A 20,438-nucleotide genomic window follows, 5' to 3' on the forward strand; every position below is an offset into this window, starting at 1 on the left:
CCAGTGAAGTTAAACTTCAAATTAGGAAGTGACACTGATGGCAGCTTATTGGAAAAGGAGAATTTAAATGCCCTTTATTCACTTATCGATGCTGCTATGTGCAAGCTGCAAGCATCAACAAAATGCTGTTCAGTTTTGGCGGGGTTTCTGTACTACATTAAATATCGCTATCACAAATTCTTTCTGAAATGTTGTGGTATAGTTTTGAGGCTACATTGTCCACTCCTAATAAAGAGAAACTAAAAAGGAGATCTTCACATACGTCAGCTGCTGCTATAGTGCTTCTATGTGTATGCATATCACTTCACGACGATGAATGCACACACTCCACGCGACTACATTTGCGTTCCCCATGTCTCCATGTGTTATTAGTAGTACACATCATGCATATCAACACTACATCATCATCAGCTCGCCTCTCATCCTTAATTTGTCATACATTACTTCTCTGATGCCCTTGCTGTCTGCTACTGGCACTGACTAATCCATTCACGCAGACCATTCCATGTAATTCCTGTCATCTTTCCTGCAAAATCTCTTCAACCACACCCCTGCGAAAGCTCTCTCGATAAACAACAACGAAAATCTGCGCAAACCCACTTGAGAGCAGCAAATGAATGCCTGTAATGTCAAGTGCTGTAAAGAGTCTGTGTATATTAATTTACACTCATCTTCTATCTAGACTCTAGCCTCTCATCCTTGTATCACATTTGTGCATATTTTGGTGATTTTATACAAGGCAGCATTCGCAATTACACTGAGGGCCAAAGAGAAGAGCAACCCTTTCAACTCTTGTAGCAGGATGTAGAGCAAATAGTAAAAAGGAAGTTTACATTTTATTCTAATCTCAGCATGTTTTTTTTTTCTTTTTATAAAGCATCTCCGAGACATGGCATTAGCATATGCACCCAAAGTAGCAAACAGTAAGCATTTTCAGTGACATTTCCCAAATTGAACACAGCAAGAAAGTTGCTTTGGTGTAAAGAATCAGCTGCTTTGTCTCTATTTATAGCCACATTTTACAGATTTAGCAGCCGCCTTCTAACTGTGGCTGCAAGTAGAAAACGTCTCTTATCCCTCCTGTGTGATTTGCTAGCGCGTTGGAAGAAATCCTTTTTTTCTCCATGGTGACACGAGGTTGTTTTATGCCAAGGCTTGATCAAAAAGAGCCTGCGCTGCACTCATTTAACTCCATTACTTATTTTTATGTGACTTTATGGGAAAACAGAAAATGATTAAGCAATACTCCTAATGATATCCGAGTGGGGTTTTTGTGTGTCGTGCAAATTTCCAATAAGTGATCACTGGGTTTTCACTCTCTCTCAAAACGTTGGGAACTGCTGTCCATCATTTTGAGCTCATTATCAGTCTCGCATAAGCGTCTCAGGCTTCGAGTGCTTGATGCTGCTATAGAGCACAGATCACTGAAGAGCTTGCAATGATCATGTGCCTCACTGTTGAAAACAAAAAAGAGGCACAAATACACTCATTCCAACTAAAAGTATGGAACATAAAGGAGAGGATTGGTCCAGGCGAGGCTGTCAGTGTTGCATGACGACATCATGGAGCTCTTATGTTATGAAAAGACCTTTGTCTCAATACAATCCAGATACACTAGCACACCGGCACACAAACACACACACACACACAGCCATTTAGGAAATGAGAATAGTCTTCATCCGAGGATAATGGTCCGTCACAACCCATGATGGTTTCCTCTAGAAGAGTAAATGGCAGTAAATGAGACGCTGATTGAATCATAGCATTGTCATGTATACCAGATGGCAAAAAGGTCTTGCACCTTACCACGAAACCAACTAAATAAACAGCATGTAATGGGCCCTGTTTCCCAAACAAACTCTGGGGTGGTCTGGAGGGATCTAACAATGAAGTGCGAAAACAATATACTGAGTAAATGTGCAGCTCTGCTTTTGAATTAAATACTGGTGTTTTGATACAGGGATATCATGGATCTTTGGGGTCATCTTGAGGTTACGTTAATATCCTACGGAAGGCAGGTAATGAATCGAAAACTCAAACTTCCACCTCACTCATCTAACAAGCGCAAAAAGAGAAGTTCCCTACAGCAATCACCAATATCTCACTTTGCAACTTTATTACATTATCCATTCAAACCACAGGAACACCAAAGAAGCATTGCTGTTTTCATTCAGCCATAACAGATTTGTTCTTACATATTTTCTGCCTTTCATCCTGTGGACACATGGAAAATAACTGCTAGTGTCATAAAAATTTGCTCTGGGCCAAAGTATCACTTGACAATGGCAGCCAATCAAGTTAAAGAGACTGATCTTTTTCTGTTCCTCCAACACAAATTAGATATCCTGGGGAAACAGACAATATTTCCAACACATGTAACCCTTTACTGTCTATTGAACAGTTTTACTGAGATAAAATTAGTACATCAAGCGATGGAAGCCAGTGTTGCGTGAAATTGTTCAAACTGCCAAGCTCGAGGGCTCATACAATGTCAGAACAATATGAATGCTTCCACGTGCATTTACAACTGATATTCATCAGTCACAAAATGACTCAGCAATTCAAAATCCTATCATGGCGCTTTGTAAATATCCGCTAGATTACAGCTAACAGATGCTAACTGCACTTCTGTGTCCAAGTTGCTTTTAGTCAGCAACATCAATGGTAATCTCAGCTGTGTCGAAGCAGAGCAGGTGTTCAGCTGAAATTAAGCTATGCAAACATAAATTACACTACAGTAAGGTATGCAGGTTTCCTTTGGCAAGTATGTGGGCATGCTACATCAGGATATGCATTCTGTAATGAATTTATACAAAACTGGTAATTGCAAACATATGAATACCACGAAAAAATGTCGAGTTAGAAAACCACCTAGGTGTCCTTTGAACCTACCATCCAGACATCCCTTCAAGCAGTCAGCCAACCCTAAGTCTTCTCATTTATTAAGTCACCCTTCTATATATCAAGCCATCCATTCTCTCTAGCACCTAAAAAAAAAAGCAGTTTCTGCAAAATCTGGCTTTACTACTCCCTCCAAATGATAAACATGGCGGTCAATAATGGATATACCTCTGGGTTTCCTCTAAATGTGTCATTCTTTTCCCAAAAAAGCTGTTATCCCAGCTCAAGTCTTTCAGGAGATTACAGCATTTCACAATCAGATGCTGTCATAATCCTTCAGTTACTGCCAGCGCTAACACCCCATCAAACAGGCATTCAGCCAAAGGGTACTACTGTCTGTCGACTACACCAAACAGACTAAAAACTCATGGATATTCAGTTAATTCAGTTTTGAGAGGGTGTGTTTTTCACTATCCTCTGCTGAATGTCATTATCCTCTGAGTCACTACAGTTAATAAGGAAAAAAGAGGCAATGAGGCCCTGCATCATTTTGTCTTTTCCCTTGAAAACATCGTGCGCTCTTGTGACAACCTTATTCAAATGATACGGTCTAGGTCTACATCTGAGCACAATTCAAAGAGATTCTCCGGTTCCCTTTTCATGACACAGATAAAGCTATTACAGTGTGAAATTGTACTCGCAATGAAAACTTTAAATTCATCCACCAGGGCTACGATCTCAAACAACTGTGCCGATGGTGCCACATAGAGACTCGGGTTAGCCAAAGGTTGACCAAAAATACATATCAAACAAAGACACTGAGGCACAAGTGAGAGCTGCTGCAGAAGGAAAAATATATAATGGCAGACAGACAGAAAGAGGAGAAGGAGGAATACATCCATCTGTGTCCTATCCTTTACTGGAAAGGATAGAGAGGTGGCTGATGAATTGTCGAGCGCCACGGTGGCTGATGAATGGCTCAGCTCGTAGGAGAAGAGAGCAGATTTATTCCCAAGGCACTTAAAAGGGAAAATGATTATTTCTTGGCTAAGTGGTTCTGGTTAGTATTACATGTAAATCTTCTGAGATGGAACTTTAAACCAAAACAGAGAAGCTACGCTATGAGTGAACTGCTTCAAAGGCTTGAGTTACACCGAGTCATCCTGGCCGTTATTATTACACTGACGAAATTAAAGTTAATATGAGCAAATCTTTTCATTTGCTAGGTGAGTCCAATCTACAACAAGGCTTGTGAGCATTTAGGTGGAAACTTTTGCCACTGCAATTTCAAGACTTATGAATACTTACTTATAAAATCTAAGTTTGAGGCTAAAATGAGCTCATCTCTGAAGCAAATCTAACAATATTACCACTTGGAATGTGTATAAATCCAAGCCTGTGATAAACACAGTTCTCTCTTTCTGCCCTGACTTGTCCACGTCACATGTTTCACTTTGTTTGTCCATCAGCTATTCAGTCCACTGACTAATACATTCTGCCTGACTTTAATCTCGTCTAACATCACGACGCTCTTGTCTTCCAAAAAGACCCTCTTTCTGTCTATGGCTATTGCTGACAAAAAACGTAATTTATCATAACATTATACAAGGGATTGGTCTGTACTATAAATGTATGTAGACTGACTTCACTTAGCTACATAACACAAAGCAGTAACAAGAACCTGGATATCAAGATATCCTTTTTCAGGAAATAAGATACTGCTTTCAAGAGAACTGACTGGTCAACATGTATTTTTATGAGTCATTTTCTTACCTCGAAAATAACCTGCACCAAAGAAGTTTAGGTTTACAGAATAAGTTACTATGGGCGTGTAACCAAATAAACTAAGTTACCTCACCAAGACTGAAAACCCCGTGCAAAAACCTTCCACTAACAAAGCTTCATAGTACAGGCCTTGGGTGTTAACATCTAGATGAGAAGCAGCAGCTAGTGTGACTGATCATAAATACTGAAATGTCTAGTTAAAGTTCAGCTAGTATAGCCAACCCGCCGTCTGGTAATGTCTATTTCTTGGCTGAGAGTTGTGACATCATCTGCTGCCTGCCACTCAAATGTGTGGTCAAAAGATTAGATTTGAACAGAGAAAATAATCTCCTATAAGACCACGATGTGCTGTGTTTACACTTCATATTTGAGATTTTAAAAAATGGTAAAGATTGGAAATTAGTGAGCTTTAAAGGTTCTGTGCAAACTGGATTTCTTTCCTTTCTCTCTAATCTTTAAGCTAAGCACAGGAAAATGTTCGCGTGAACATAATAAGGTGTTCTCTGTGTGGTTTCTTTTTTTCTAGTTTCATGTCCAAAGAAATTGGGAAGACCACTTTCCTCTGTTTAAAGTTGGAAAAAAGAATGAGAAAGGCAGAGTATGGATGGAAAAATGCTGCAGCAGTAATACGTCAGGAACACACCCAGACAGGCATCTTAATCATCACCCAGAGATGATTAAGAGGAAAGAGAACTGAGCCTCACAGAGCAGCTCATACACTCTGGTATTGCTAAATGATTCCTTCAGTGCGCATGATGTTTGTTAAACTTGTATAAACACAGCACGGATAACCAGTCCAACCTCAGTAGTAGGGCTCGAATGACGCAACGCAGCAAGCAGCAGACAGTGATCTCTTCCCAGAGACGACACACAGAAAGATGTGACCTTACATGTCCCCACGACTCTAAGAATCTAAGTGCACGTACGTACGCAGTATCGGTTTATGACACAAGGGAGCTTATAAGGGGGAAAAAAATCTCCCAGAACTTCCCCCATTACCCCCGCTCCACTCCACTCTTCTTGTCCTCTCTGCCATCCTTTCCCTTCTGCTCAGCACATCAACCGGCAGCACAACGCGGTTTGTCCTTATGCCTCATCTGTCTACTCTACCCTTCCGTCTTTCATTATCTTAATCCATCCTTCCTATCCCTTTGGACTGGCAGGAAACTGGATTTTCAGGAGCGAGGGGACGACACTCAGTTCAATGTGTGCAGGCTTGATAAGAATAGTAAGAACAAACAGGCCAAACTACAGCCTAATATGTTTTTCCCCCAGATCATTAAGGAGGTTCCTTTCTGTAACAGGACTGTCAGCAAACAATGGTACCCTGCTTCCTGTGTTTCGTCCAAACATGGATTTATCTTCACAAATAAAAAAGAAGCAAAGCGCGGGGCCTGTGTGAGCAGTAGTGGATGACCACTCTCCTCCTTGTTTGCTGAAAAGTAAGAGTAATGTCTTCATCCCTGTTTTCTTTTTAACTATCAGATTCTGAGTACAGTACAAAAGCATCAGTGATTTTGAGCATTTTGGTCCATATTATTTTTTTCTTCACCTTTAACTACATACACGCTACACTCCTTATACTTCCAATTTTACTGTATTTCTAAGAGTATATTTAAGTATTTTGTTTAGCTTCATTGCACCTCATCATACAAACCTCAATAAGGGTTTTAAAGCTTGACAATAACCATAAATAGCAGGGTTTTTGTTTTTTTAAGTTCACTCTGAGTTTACGTGTGCTTTTCATAGTTTGGGTCTAGCCCGACTGCAGAGGAAGGAAAAAATAGCAACAGGAAGTTAAAACAGCAAGTGCCAAAAAGTCAAGCCTCACTGTAACAGCATTTTGGAAAGTACGAACTGGTAAATTAAAGTGTCATTGGCTCAGCATATTCTCATAAATATACACATAACAACTTAGGTTAGCGGTTGTCAGGTGCTCCCACATATCAGCAGACTTGTAAATAAAGGAAAAAACAGCAGCATCCAATGTGGTGCTTTGAATTTTTCGTGCTAGGGTGACCCTCTTGTTGAAAACGCGATCGCAGATTGAGCCTTTGATTACACTGTTCTTGCTTCTCATAACTACCATCTGTTCACAAGTTAAACCGACGTGACAAGAAAGTGCTCGCTATTCCTCTAAGCTTATAAAATGTTCACAGGAAAGGCTGCTTTACTGAATGGGGGAAAAAAGCATGTTTGAACGCTAAGACGCATTATCACCGCACACACACACCACAAAGGTGTTTAAGAACACAGACATGAGCACACTGTCCCTGTAACACCCTTGTGCAAGAAAACGACTTCTCCCTTTTAACCGCAGGTCTCTACATGAATTGTTGGTGTGAAACTTTGCGTAGTCTCTGTATTGAGAAAACTGCTGCTGACCATGGCAAGAAAAGTGAACTTATTACATGCGGCAAGATTTTCCCAGTGAATCTAAAATTACTGTGTAAGGTTGTACATGTAAACGGGAGATGCGTGTAACTGCACTTCAGTGCAAAAATCCTCTCTTCCTGCATCTCTAATCATGATTTCCTCAAATCCTGAAGGTGTCAGAAAACAAGAATATAATGAGGGTTACACACATTTGCTGTTGGAGAACTCAATCACCACATCCATGTATGAATCAGAGAGCAAAAATTAGGAAAATATGAATGAATAAGTTCCCCGTAAAAGGCCTGACAAAAAAATGGTCTCATTATCTGCTCACGCTTTACAATACTTGTTTCTTTCCTCAGAGATGACCAAGTCTCATGTGGATTTTACTCTTAAAGTCTGGGGTTGAGGAGATGCCACTGGAAAGCATTGTTCCACGTGACTATACCAGCCCCCAGCCATAAGAACACCACCCCCTACACCCACACATCACAACGACAAGAGGGATGGAGATGAATGAGAAAAACAAAGGCCTGGGTGACAATTGATAAACATGCTGTTGTGCTGTACAGCAAGCATGCCAGGACAAGAGAGCAGCGATCGTCTTCACCTTCTAATTTTAGACTGTGTCACGGGACCAAACAGACAAATAGGTTGAATACAGACAATGGACAATTCTTTCTGACATCGCCGCGTGCGGCACAAGTGCATGCAGGTATCAATGTGCCGACCCCTGCTCTGCATTGTGTTAGTGTCATCGTGTGCAGCATTACATCAATGCAATGTAATATGCATGTAATTGCCTGCATGTGAGCAAGTTAGAGTGTGCGGCCGTAAGAGGACGAGTGAGAGCACACTGCCACTGTACGCAATTCTACCACCAGCTGATCAAACAATCGGATCTATAATTGGTTTTTTATTTGATGGAAGCGTTTTACGAGCTGTGCAAAGGCACCTGCTTGTATTGGGAGTTCTTTGTGTTGCTATGTGTTATCAGACAAAAAGTAGTGATTTAAAGTGCGAGTAGAAAAGTGCCGATAAAGGCGGAGAAGTGTGCATAAAGCGCAGATAATAGATTAGTCTCCAGTGAAGTTAACCTGAACGCATTTCTCACTTCATATGACCTCCTGCCACATGTCTGGGACAAGCAAACCCATGGCGTTAGCCGCTAAGGTCGTCCGAACAGCACTGAACCCCGCTCGTGATTTAAAAAATAACAAAAGAAACAAGTGGTGGAGAACTTACCTCCTCTACTGTGAGGGGCATGCATATCCTGTACTCCTTCATCAGCATCTTCCCCCCTCTTTTCTGTTTATTCACAATGTGTCAAACCAGCCGAGTAAAGGTTCCCTCCGCCGACCGACGGGATGTGTGTACAGTCTGGAGACGTGTCAGAGCATGTGAGGGGACGCGTAGCCCGAGTTATAAAACGCTCCCGGAGTTCCGGCTCACTACTTTCATCAGAACCAGAGGACGCAGTCTTAGGCGCTGAACGTGAGAGGAGAAGTGAACTCGGTTCTGGGTTGTTCCCTCCCAACACACTGATGACGCGTCAAGTTGAAGCAAATGACGCTGGACACAACCGGAAGTGAGCATATGGACCATTAAAATAAGAGCAGACGTGTGCGACTGCAATTTGAATTGATCCCGTTTTCTACATATACACATCATTGTTGTTGTTTGGCGACATATTTTTTCACTTAACTATTTATACTTTATTCTATTTTGTATTGCCAGAAAGTGGAACGCCATATTCCAAAGGGTCAAAAGGCACAGGTTACTTTTTTTGCAAGTTTCAATTGGAAGTGAGTTTGAGGACAACATTAGGAAAGGTGGTTTGGGCATGTGCAGAGGAGGGACAGTGGATATACTGGAACACGGATGTTAACCATGGGGCTGTCAGGCAGGAGAGGGGGCGAGTCCACAGAGAAGATGAAAGTAGTGAAGAGTTGATGTTGGTTTCACAGAGGAGGATATTTTATTAAGAATAATTAAACTTTTTTAAGAACTTGCATCACTATGGTGTTACATGAAAATGTTGCCCTGTGTGCGGCTTCTTCTTCTTCTTCAGGCTGCTCCTTTTATGGGTCACCACTCACCACAGTAGACCATCTGCCTCCATCTCACCCTGTCGCTAGCATCTACCTTCACTACCTCTGCTCCTTGCATCTTCACTGTTTCACCCATCTTCCTCTCAATCACACACATGTATTCTGTATCTGATGCCTGATGTAATGCCACACCCACTGTCACTCCTACTGCACACTCACCACTGTCTCACCGTGCTCATATGTATGCTTCACCAACCCTTACATCTTTCTCTGCCACTCCTGGCTTCCTCATACAGTACCACAGTTCCTCTCCTTGCACCCTATCGTGCTTTTTTTTCTAGATCCATTAAGACATAGTGCAACTCCTTCCTCCTTAATGCCTTTAATTTTTAGTCTGAATGTGTTTATATTATGCGAGTTGTTTAATAATTCTGTTCATCATCAAACTGCCAAAACTAATTATATCTGTGGGCATCAAACACTGGTCGAACTTAACTTTCAGTTAATTTGTAAATGACTAAGTACAAAGATGCAAAAGCAAATTTCTTATTTGCACTAAAAACAAAAGATCTTTAATTTATATTTTTAAAGAAAAAGAAAAAAGTGATTATTCAAGATTTAGTGGATTACATTTTATTTCCATTAAATAAAAACCTGCTTTAAAGTTTAGGGTGCGATTATTTAAGCTATTATTTTGAAAAAGCTAATTCACCGGATGTGGCATTGCCTTTTGCATGCTGGCTGCACAGCTTTCTGTTGGGGATGCCACAAGAAGTAAAAAGCTAAACTGCTGACGAGTAAAGCTGAAGGCTTCTTAAAGCAGCGTTTGTTAAGCAGCCTTCAGCTTGTAGGCAGTAAAACTGCGGTTTAAACGAGTCCTTCAGTCAGATGAGAACGAGGCCCTCTGCAACCCCCTCCGCCCCCCGACACAAACACACACACTTGTAAAAACAGCTCGCAGGGGTATCGGAAAATGTAAGCACTTAACAGCAGTCTAGGCCCCCCTTCTTTCCTCTGCTTGGCCGGTTGAAATACGAAGCGGCTTGCTGGAAACATCGGTCTGCTCAACCACAGCACAGGAAACATCAGCTCACTGCTGCACTCCCCCCAACCTCCTCTCACACGTCTACATAGTGCTTTTGCTTCTCGATCAAAGACGCATTTAGCACATATGCACAGACCACTGAGAGTGAGCTATAAAGAGTTTTAGATAGTTTCAGCAGGGTGAGTATGGTGGGAACATTTTGAGAGGATCAGACACTACAGCATTTTAAAATGAGTTAGGGGATATGCTGTGTACTGCGTTCTTAGTCCAGATGGCTTCAGATAGCTGGAGAGGAACTAAGGAGAAGCTAAATACAAGGGTTATGGTTCATTTGTTGTTTTCAGTAGGACCATCACGATACCTGAGAGCCAAGACAGCAAACATGTGTCTTATAAACTGCAGCTAATGTTGGCCTTTCAGTGGGATGTAAACGAACTGTACAGTTTGCACAATTCACCCATTAAAAACACACACACACACACACACAGGTTTCACAACATATCTGAAGAGAGGAAGTCAGGATTGTTAACTCACTTGACCAAACATTTGGCCTAAAGGATCTGGGAACTATTATTATACTGTTCCATAACCTTCATTTATTATTTTAACATTGACAGCCAGTGCCCTCTTTTAACACACGCACAGATCTTTGTCTCATCCTAAGTAAGGGTTGAAGGGAAAAACTTTGCAAGACCTTCAGAATATTGGTGCTAATATTTCTGACTCCAGTAGAGTTCAGTAAGTACCTTCTGGTACTTGTATATGTTAGGATGCCTGGGTCGTCGACCCAGGGTTTTTGAGTTTATGATGTTATTTATACTGTCTAGTTTTTGGTTTCTTTGAGTTCTATCTTTTGGCTTAGGTCTCTGTCTTCTTTAGTTGCTCTGTCTCCCCTATCACCCGCATCCCCTTGTCTAGTTCGCGTCTATGTGTATCTTAAGTTCCTATATCCCCGTGTTCAGTCAGTGTCTGTGTCTGCCCTGTTCCCACGTCTCTGTTCCCTTTGTAGTGCCTGCTTATGAGCCTGTGTCTTTGTTCAGTCTGTGTTATGTGTTTCCTGTTTTACTTTGAAAGTCCATGTCTGATGTTAATGTGTCTGGTTTTGCTTCCTCTTGTCTCGTTAGGCCTGATTTGCCCCAGCTGTGTTTCCCTCCTGTTACCCATTCCCTGATTGCTCCCTCTGTGTATTTAAGCCCTGTGTTTCTTAGTGTCTGTGTCGCGATCTACCGTTTACCAAGCTGTGTGTTCTGTCAATCCTCCGGTATGAGTTTATTTTTTGATCGTTTCCAGTTATGTTATATTTGAGTTTAACATTAAAACGGTTTTTGAGTTTACATCTGTCTCTGGAGTCTGCACCTTGGGTCCTTTTCCTGTCTGCACACAGCCGCACCTAACAGTATAACACTCTGTATTTGTAATTGGATTTCTGTAGTTTGTGAGTTCCTTTTGAAAACAAGACATTTTGTCAGTGACAGTAATGCTGCTGTCCATTAGTGTCAGCTACGCCTGCTAGAATCCGCCATACTTTAACACAGAGAATAAATTCAAATAGATGTCGTACATTATTTTAAAAAATTTTTTTTACAGCATTGTAAGAATATAAAAAAATTGCAAATGTGACCAGTTTGTGCATGACTGTGACCTCGTTAATGTTAAAGTACAGATCACACACCTAATAGCTAAAACATTTAATGCTCTTAAAGGCATTGCTTACAGGGATACATTATTAAGTGATCAGTTAACATTAACTCAAAATATCTGGTGGCACAGTTGCTACAGAAGAGCTATATGAAAACAAGCATCATGTAATGTGAGTTTCCTCACAGCAATGTAAGTTTTTACACAATATATTGGGAATAACAAAAGATAACTTTAACACAAAGCTTGAGCTCCTCATCAACTCAACTCATCTTTCTTAATAAACTTAACTGAATGAAGATTCAAGACAATTAACATTGATTCAAAACATTTTTTGAGAGAAATGTTTACAGTTTTCCTTGTTGTGTTCTAGTTAATGGTCTAACATTAAGTAGCACCATTTTACTTGGGCCTTATGAACAAAATGAGTCACATTTTCAAAGAAAGAACTTGCATAATACAGCACTCAAGAAAATTAACCCCACTGGCACAGCAATAAAGCATGTGCCACTTCTTTGTGAACCTCGGGAAGCTGCAAATATTAATTTAAGTGCTAAATTTACCTGAGCTTGCACTGAAAAGAACGTCTTATAAAATACACCGTGATTCAATGTAACTGTGTTCACATATTTGGCTTTCAAACAGCCCAGTAAGGTAAAGGATTATTAAACCCAAAGCACAGAAACACATCCACTATATTAATAATGGATTGCATTGACATAGTGTATTTCGAGACCCTCAAAGCGCTTCACAACTCCACTATTCATTCACTCTCACCATCGGCCCCTCACTAGTAGGTGAAGTGTCTTGCCCGAGGACACAACGACCAAGACAAACAGTGCTGGGGATCGAACCAGCAACCTTCCAGTTACAAGATGAGCTTCCCAACCCCCTGAACCACGGTCCACAGTACTATAGTACACTAAATTGAATTTAATCATTGCTGTATTCGAATTCTGTTACCACTCCAGAGATGCATGGGTGGTATTGTTTTTTTTGGGGGTTTTTATGGATTTCAAAGGGGAATACCAAAAATGTGCTTCATGCCTCCATTAAAAAGAAGCCTAAGATACAACTGTGTAACTGTTTTATAGCCATGTCCTGGGTAAATGTGACATTCGTTTAAATGCCTCAAAACCATATGATAAGACATGTCTTAAGACAGGTCCTAAGATATCACAAAACTCATTCCTTGCATGAAGCACAGTCACACAAAGGTTTAATTCATTAGTCAGTGACACATAAAACAAGGAAGAGCTTCTTAAAATCCAAAGCCTGTATTTAATTTCTGACAGTCTGTGTTTATCTTAAACCCCCCCTGGCTGTCGAACAGTGATGGTTTTTCGTGTAACTACTTGACCTAAAGACGGCCCAAAAATTTCAATAACGTCTGTGTTGATTAGAAAAGAGATTAGCGCCCGATGTCATCTGATCTACAGATGACATCAGGCGCTGCATTATTAACACAAAAATAAATAAATAAAAATGTGAGCTTGGAAAAAAGGCAAACCCCTGTTGAACCTTTTAGCAGAAAATCACAACTTAACTTAAATTTTGAAATGCATCTGTTTAGAATGTATAAATAGCACAAAACTCATAAGGTTTTAACTGTGTTTCACTGGAAGTGAAAATAGCAAGAAAATTCTAGAAGTGTATAACCACTGCAAATATTAAAAGTTGTCCTCACTTGGGTGTTAGAAAAAAATCATCATAATGTCTATTTACAATTATCAGTATTATTTTAATAAGAAATAACAGTTAGAACACTAATTTTACTCACTGCAAACTAGTCTGTGCATTCAAAGCAGTGGCAGGAAAACTTGCATGTGTGGGATTTGGACATTTCCAAGACATTTAAATGGCAGCACAGGTGCTTTTATAATCTTATGACCCCTCTAAAACTCTCTTTTGATCTCTGTTTTAATCTCAGTTCAGGTTGTTTTGAATTTGCTTACTTTTACAGGTTTTCTTATATTGTGGGTATTTGTGCCTGCAGGTTCACAACAACAGAGTAGTTTTACTGACCGCTTAAAAGGCTTCTGACTGCAAGTTACACTTTAATTACACAGTTCAAGAACCTCACATCCACAGCCAGTTTAGAATCACCAATTAGCCTTACATGTATGTCTTTGGTCTTTAGTAGGAAGCCAGAGTAACCACAGGACACCCACTTGAAGTACACTGGAGCATGCCACCCCATTTCAGAGCCTTTCAGTACCTTTGTCAATGCACCCTCTGACCTCTGTATGGCCTCTGTTCTTCATGTGCATCACATATGATCACTTCTGCTGTTTTACTGTTACAGTGTTTAGAGAATCTCCCACGATCCTTTAAAGACCAGCAGATGCCTGTCTCTGTGGGATCGTGGGCAAGTATGGTGGGAATACAGTTCTCATTACAGTGTCAAGGTACCCACTGAACTCTGTAATCACTGTCCTATAAAAATTATACACAGGCATACCGTCTAAAGTTTCACAGTTTCAAAATTTCTTAAAAATACAATTTTCCTTGATTTGACCCACACTGTTGGATCTAAAATTCTTCTCAGTAGATAACGATGAACTCTGATCCACAAAAATATTTTGCACTTGTATGAAATGTTAAAATACATTCATTTTTCTGTAGTTTGGGTCACTTTAGGAAAAGTCGTCAAATGTCTGGCTAAAATAATGACATTTACAACATTTTTGTTGCTGACTGTACTGATGATCACAATAATGATGAGACCATCTGAAGCTCAATCTCACGCTGAGCTCTTCCTGATGGTTTTGAAGTCTGGAAAGTATGCTGAGAATATTTTTATGCCTTCGCAATCAGAGTTCTTGTTCCATATTTGATCTTTCTCTCAACAGAGCCGAGTCATGTTCAGTTTACCAGGCCTCCGAGGTCTATGCTGACTGAGCCTGCCCTGGGATCAAACTGATTCTAGTTCAGGGCTTAGGGGCTTTCTCTGCCAGGAGGAAGAAAATCACTGACCCACATTGGCTCTATTTACTGGGAGCCTTTCAAAGCACACATCAACGCACACATTAAAAGGACACCTCCTGGTGGACTGCTGCAATTACATGATGTGTTCATTCAATCAAATCCTGTCCATTCACAAAGTTCTTCACTCACCCTGACCATTTGATTGATGATTGCCAAGCACGTGAGGCACGTTTATTCTGTGAATGGTAAAATAATGTGTCTGTTCCATTTCAGTCTTCACCACCGACATGATTTCCACTATTATTCTTTAAAGTATGGCTTCTTATTTCCTCTAAGCCATAGTGTCAAACTCTGGCCCGCAGGCCAAATTTGGCCCACAGCCTAATTATATTTGGCCCGCGAAGCCATACCAAATTACTATTAGAGCTGGCCTACTGGTATTATACAGCTAATATATATATTGGTTAGTATTAAGCTTTGCTTGATCCATATTCAGTTTTTCAGCAAAACTTGTTTGAGTCCATAAGAAAAGATTCATTCATATATCTAGAGGAAGATTTTTTTTTTCAATAAATATTAACGTTAGCCTGCGACTTTGTTCCAGTTTTGAATTTTGGCCCACTGTGTATTTGAGTTTGACACCCCTGCTCTAAGCTATATGTATGTGGTCAGTGGTGATTCCACCAAAACGCTCAACCATTACTCTTAGCCTTGTCACCATTATAGTCCTCGTGTCTAAGAGCAAATTAAGTAAAATATATGAACAGCAATGTAAAACAGCATAGTCTTACTGCCACAGGAGTGTTTTTTTGTTTGTTTTTTTGTTTGATTGATTGTTGTTGTTTTTTTACTGTGGAGGGAAAGCCATACCAGGCAGTTCATATACACTATACTTTTTTCACTTGATGCCAGCGGCGGACAGATATGGCAGTCTCTTTCAGTCGGCCACATAACAAATATACTGAGCATGTCAAACATATATGAGCAGGCTTTTTGCAATATCTATGAAATAAAGACTGATTAGTTTTACTAGTATGTATGCCAATATGTGAGTATGTTCTTCAGTTAAAGCAACAGCAAGCAGCTCATCATAAGGAACTATTCAATCACATGAAGCCAAATATTTAAACGGTAACAATAAGGTTTTAATGGAGTGTCCGGAATAAGTAATTAGTGCAGCGACAGGTCGCCTACACCCAACTACACCATACAAACACTTATGTCCCAATTTAAGCACGTTTGGCTTCATCATTAATGTAATAAACTCGAACTCACTCAAGATGTTATTTTGCGGTTTGCTTTGAGTAATGAATTGAGCTATAAAATGGTGAATCAGCACATCCTGCTGGTGATGCATGGTTATATCGTCTTTTTTTAATGTCAAAAGAACAGCTTAGACAGATTAAAATGACCGTCTGAGTAAACGTATTTGAATTTAAATTGTATTATTAATATTATTCCGAGAAGGTCGTTGGTCTAAATCTAATCTGGTGCCTTTCTGTGTAGTGTTTACATGTTTTTTCTGGGTACTCTGTCCTCCTCCTTCAGGCATGGGTTTAAGCTAATTGTTGACTCTAATTTGACCATAGGTGTTAATGTCTGGCTCTATATAATATTAACACTGGGCAGACTGGTCACCTGTCCACGAGTCCCTAAAATCTATTATTAAGGAAACTTTTATTCATTTATTTATTGTATTCTGTCTCTTTAAACATAAATAGATTCGTATCCATTCTTCTGAATTTTAGTCAAAGACTAAAAGATTCCACTCAACGTCAGACTCGACAACGACAGATTATTTAACTATAAACTTACTGACCAACGATCAGGGAGAATCAGGATTTTACCAGGTCTGCCTGACAAATACCGGGGTCCATAGTCGGTCCTTCAGGCGCCTCGGACAGAAGTTTAGTTCTCGACTTTGATTGGTCGCTTTCGCAGCATCGTTCGTTTGACAAGTAAAACAGTGGTCCGCAGGAAAAGAAAGCTCCGTGCGCTATCTTCATTTGTACACTGCAAAGATGTCTGAGGAGCGATCAGAAAGATCCGATGGGAGGATTGTCAAGATGGAGATCGACTACAGTTCAACTGTAGACCAGCGTCTCCCGGAATGTGAAAAAATGGCTAAAGTAAGCGGGTTGTAAAAGAGGCCAGCGCCGGCTGAGTCATGGTGCAGCGAGATCAGTGTTAGCATTCAGGCTAGCATCTAGCGTTACTGGCTTTGTCTGGATAGCTCTTATGACCAAATATACTGTAAATATACTTTACTTTGTAATTTGAGGATTTTTTTACTTCCATAAACTTCCAATGTACTCTGTTTACACACACACGCAGGTATTTATTTGTTATTATACTCGCTAGCATGCTAGTATTCTTAGCGTTAGCTAAACCTTTAGCTAGTTTGCTAACCTGGAAAAGTGACTTAAACATTTTGCTGGTACAAAAGCAGGACTTACCTGTTGTCAGCTTACAGCAATAAATATATCTGACACTGTATTTGTGCATTCTTCTGTCGCAGGAGGGCAAGTTGCAGGAAGCTATCGAGAGCTTGTTATCATTGGAGAAGCAAACCAGAACAGTAAGTCGATTTACACTGTTGCAATTTGTGTTCTTGACCATTTAGCTGCAGAAATACATCTAAGAATTCGGGTCCGATGCGACAGTAACATAAATAATATAAATTGAGATTAAAATACATTCTTAAGTTAAAGTTGTTTTTCCATTCTCAAACTATTTGTAGATGTCAGATTCAGACCCAGTCTTTAATAGGTGCAGCTGATCATAGGAGTGTAAATGAATGGACACGGTTAACCAGAGAACAGTGTCGCATAATTCTCTTTGCAAAGTCTTTTTTGTAAAACAGTAAAACTGAAAGATGTGTTGATGAAATAAGAAATTAATTTTTCATGATTGCAATGTATATTGGTTAACATGTGTTTTTTTTTTTTTTTATTGTTGTTGTTTTTGGTTTGTTTGCTTGTTTGTTTGTTTTTTAATCTGCCTTTAACCTTTGTGCAGGCATCAGACATGGTATCAACCTCCAGAATCCTTGTGGCTGTGGTTCAGATGTGTTATGAAGCCAAGGACTGGGATGCACTCAATGAAAACATCATGCTACTCACCAAACGGAGGAGTCAGCTCAAACAGGTTACATACCTCTTTTGTCTTGATTCCTGTTTTGTATCAATTCTTTCCTAAAACATTCTTCTGAATCTACAGTCTTAATACAGAAACATTTTATCATGCTTCTAAAGCCTTTTTTCAAATTGTATTACAATGTATAAATATATTGCTCAGTTACATGAGCAATCATAATTACTGGTCATGTAACTGTTTTTAATGAAAACATGCTGCAATGTTATCTATAGTGTAAGATCAGGATCTGTTTTGAAAGGATTTCCTCTGAGGGGTAAAATGCTAAATACACTTTTTTGGAAAGTACCACTCCGACAAAATTTAGTCAAGACAAGTCCTTAAATTCAGAGCTCTTTTAATAAGCTTGACTTAATAACCCACAACCATTCTTTGAAAGTTAATACAACCTGAATCTGTTAGTTGTTTTTGTTTATTTGTTTGTTTTTCCTCTATTAGGCTGTTGCTAAAATGGTCCAAGAATGCTACAAGTATGTGGATGCTGTGACTGATCTCACCATCAAGCTGAGGCTAATCGACACACTTCGCACTGTGACAGCTGGAAAGGTCTGGAATATATGTGATTTAATGTTGATATCTGAAAATTTGTATAGATTTGGAAAGCTATCAAAGAAGTTACAGCTAAACAATGAGAGATTAGGCTAGCTTAAGCATTGCAGGTTGAATACGGTCAGTTACCTAAAATCTGAAAGGTGAATTTGTTTTGTAATCAATGAAATTCTTGAAAAATTCAGTTCAGTGAAAAACGGAATGAAAAAAATTTTTTTTCCACATGTATAATGCCTAAACTTCCTATCACAAATTAATATGGTCTGGTTTACACACAACTATTTTGCAAATGTCTGTTGAAGGCAGGTCATAGTAACTGTTTGCTTAACTAACAATCTAAATTTGTCCACGTCACAGATCTATGTGGAGATCGAGCGTGCCAGGCTAACAAAGACCTTAGCTAATATCAAGGAGCAAAATGGAGAGGTCAAAGAGGCAGCTGCCATTCTTCAAGAATTACAGGTAAGGAACAGATGGTTTCAATTGTATACCTTCAAGATGACGAGGTCTGTGCAGTAGTTGTTGTTTCCTTATGGGGGAGATTTAATAATTTGTATGAATATAGTTTAAAAATACATAGATTAAGATTAAATAAATATTCCCATTCATTACTCACGTATGTTCTGATCAGGTGGAGACATATGGCTCGATGGAGAAAAAGGAGAAGGTGGAGTTTATATTGGAACAGATGAGGCTTTGCATTGCTGTCAAGGATTACATTCGTACCCAGATCATCAGCAAGAAGATAAACACCAAGTTTTTCCAAGAGGAGGGCACAGAGGTATGAAACAGACCAGGAACTGGGAATTAATTAATTAAAGATGGCAATGAAATATATTTTAATGTATTTTCATGGGTGGCGTCTGTACCCTCTTGTATCAGTTTGGTAGGTTTTAGCTTCAAGGGCTAACCTAATCAAACTTTTTTCTCATGAACAACTCAGGAGCAGAAGTTGAAGTACTACAACCTGATGATTCAGGTGGACCAGCATGAGGGCTCCTACCTGTCTATCTGCAAACACTACAGGGCCATTTATGATACCCCTTGCATCTTGGAGGACAGCAGCAAGTGGCAACAGGTGTGTGTGTGTGTATAACTTTGTGATTAGCAAATTCAGCTTGCTGACTTGTTTACAAATAATGACAGGGGTTTCCTGTAGAAAATGATACTGTTTGTTTTGGTTTTTTTGTGGTTTTGTTGTTTTTTTGTAATATTTGCAGGTCTTAAAGTGAGATAAATACAACCTCAGATGAGCAATAACAGATGACGTATTGCATCATGTAATTATTTAACAAAAGTTAGTGTGTGTGTGTCTGGGGAGGGGGCACAAAACCCAGTACACGCACCCCAGTACGCCCTAAGATTCAATGGGTAGTAGAACTACTTTTGACAGGAATAACTTGAAGTAATAGCTTCTGTACAACTCAGTCTCTCACAGTGTTGTGGAGGAATCTCAGCCCCCAAAACTGCTTCAGATCACTAAGCTTTGTGGGCATTTGTTTATGCACAGCTCTCTTAAGGTCACCCTGCAGCATTTTAATCTGGACTGGACTTTGACTGGGCCATTGCAACACTTTGGCTGAAAAAGAAAAGCGTGAATCTGTTATAGATTTGCTGGTGTCCTTGGAATCATTGTCCAGCAAACCATCCACCATTAAAGAGGTGATCGTGCTAGCTGATGATCAGTTAATCAAGTGTATTTGATTAGCAGCACCTGGCTGCTACTTAGACACTTAATTCCTATGCAAGCAGTAGGGATGTACTTAATTTTTCACTCACTGCTTCTGCATTTTAACTTGTTGAATAAATAATGAGATGGTGTAGTATTTCCTGTGGTGGTGTTCAGTTGAGGTTGTATTTACCTAAGTCTAAGACCTGATAAGGACCAGATAGTTTGTTTTTTTTACACATAAAACTTAGAAATGAAAGAAGAAGATCAGTTAATCAAGTGTATTTGATTAACCTGACTAAATGTGTCCTAAAGTATTGGAGGGAGACGTTCTCTTAGTCCTGTTACTGAAATCTGTATTTATGTGTAACAGTTAATTAGGTCTTTTTTTTTTTTTTTTTTT

The 20,438-nt window shown here is 39.7% G+C and overlaps 2 protein-coding genes across 3 annotated transcripts in view; one reads left to right on the top strand and one right to left on the bottom strand.

Moving 5' to 3' along the window:
• Positions 1-8,553, bottom strand: part of LOC102299550 (phosphatidylinositol transfer protein cytoplasmic 1) — a 73,325-nt gene extending 64,772 nt beyond the window's left edge. Inside the window, exon 1 of one of the 2 annotated variants that reach the window (XM_005942736.3) lies at positions 8,248-8,553. In XM_005942736.3, coding sequence (XP_005942798.1) covers positions 8,248-8,295 — 48 coding nt within the window. In that variant the 5' untranslated portion in view covers positions 8,296-8,553. The remainder of the gene's footprint in view (positions 1-8,247) is intronic. The other variant, XM_005942737.3, reaches the window with a different exon arrangement.
• A 7,998-nt stretch (positions 8,554-16,551) lies between these two features.
• Positions 16,552-20,438, top strand: part of psmd12 (proteasome 26S subunit, non-ATPase 12) — a 7,272-nt gene continuing 3,385 nt past the window's right edge. The window contains exons 1-7 of the mRNA XM_005942738.3: positions 16,552-16,793; positions 17,183-17,242; positions 17,683-17,811; positions 18,256-18,363; positions 18,724-18,828; positions 18,998-19,147; positions 19,310-19,444. Of these exons, the coding sequence (XP_005942800.1) occupies positions 16,686-16,793; positions 17,183-17,242; positions 17,683-17,811; positions 18,256-18,363; positions 18,724-18,828; positions 18,998-19,147; positions 19,310-19,444 (795 nt within the window). The 5' untranslated portion in view covers positions 16,552-16,685. The remainder of the gene's footprint in view (positions 16,794-17,182; positions 17,243-17,682; positions 17,812-18,255; positions 18,364-18,723; positions 18,829-18,997; positions 19,148-19,309; positions 19,445-20,438) is intronic.

This window comes from Haplochromis burtoni, unplaced genomic scaffold, assembly GCF_018398535.1.
Source record: "Haplochromis burtoni strain Fernald_Lab_line unplaced genomic scaffold, NCSU_Asbu1 Contig_348, whole genome shotgun sequence".
NCBI lineage: Eukaryota > Metazoa > Chordata > Actinopteri > Cichliformes > Cichlidae > Haplochromis > Haplochromis burtoni.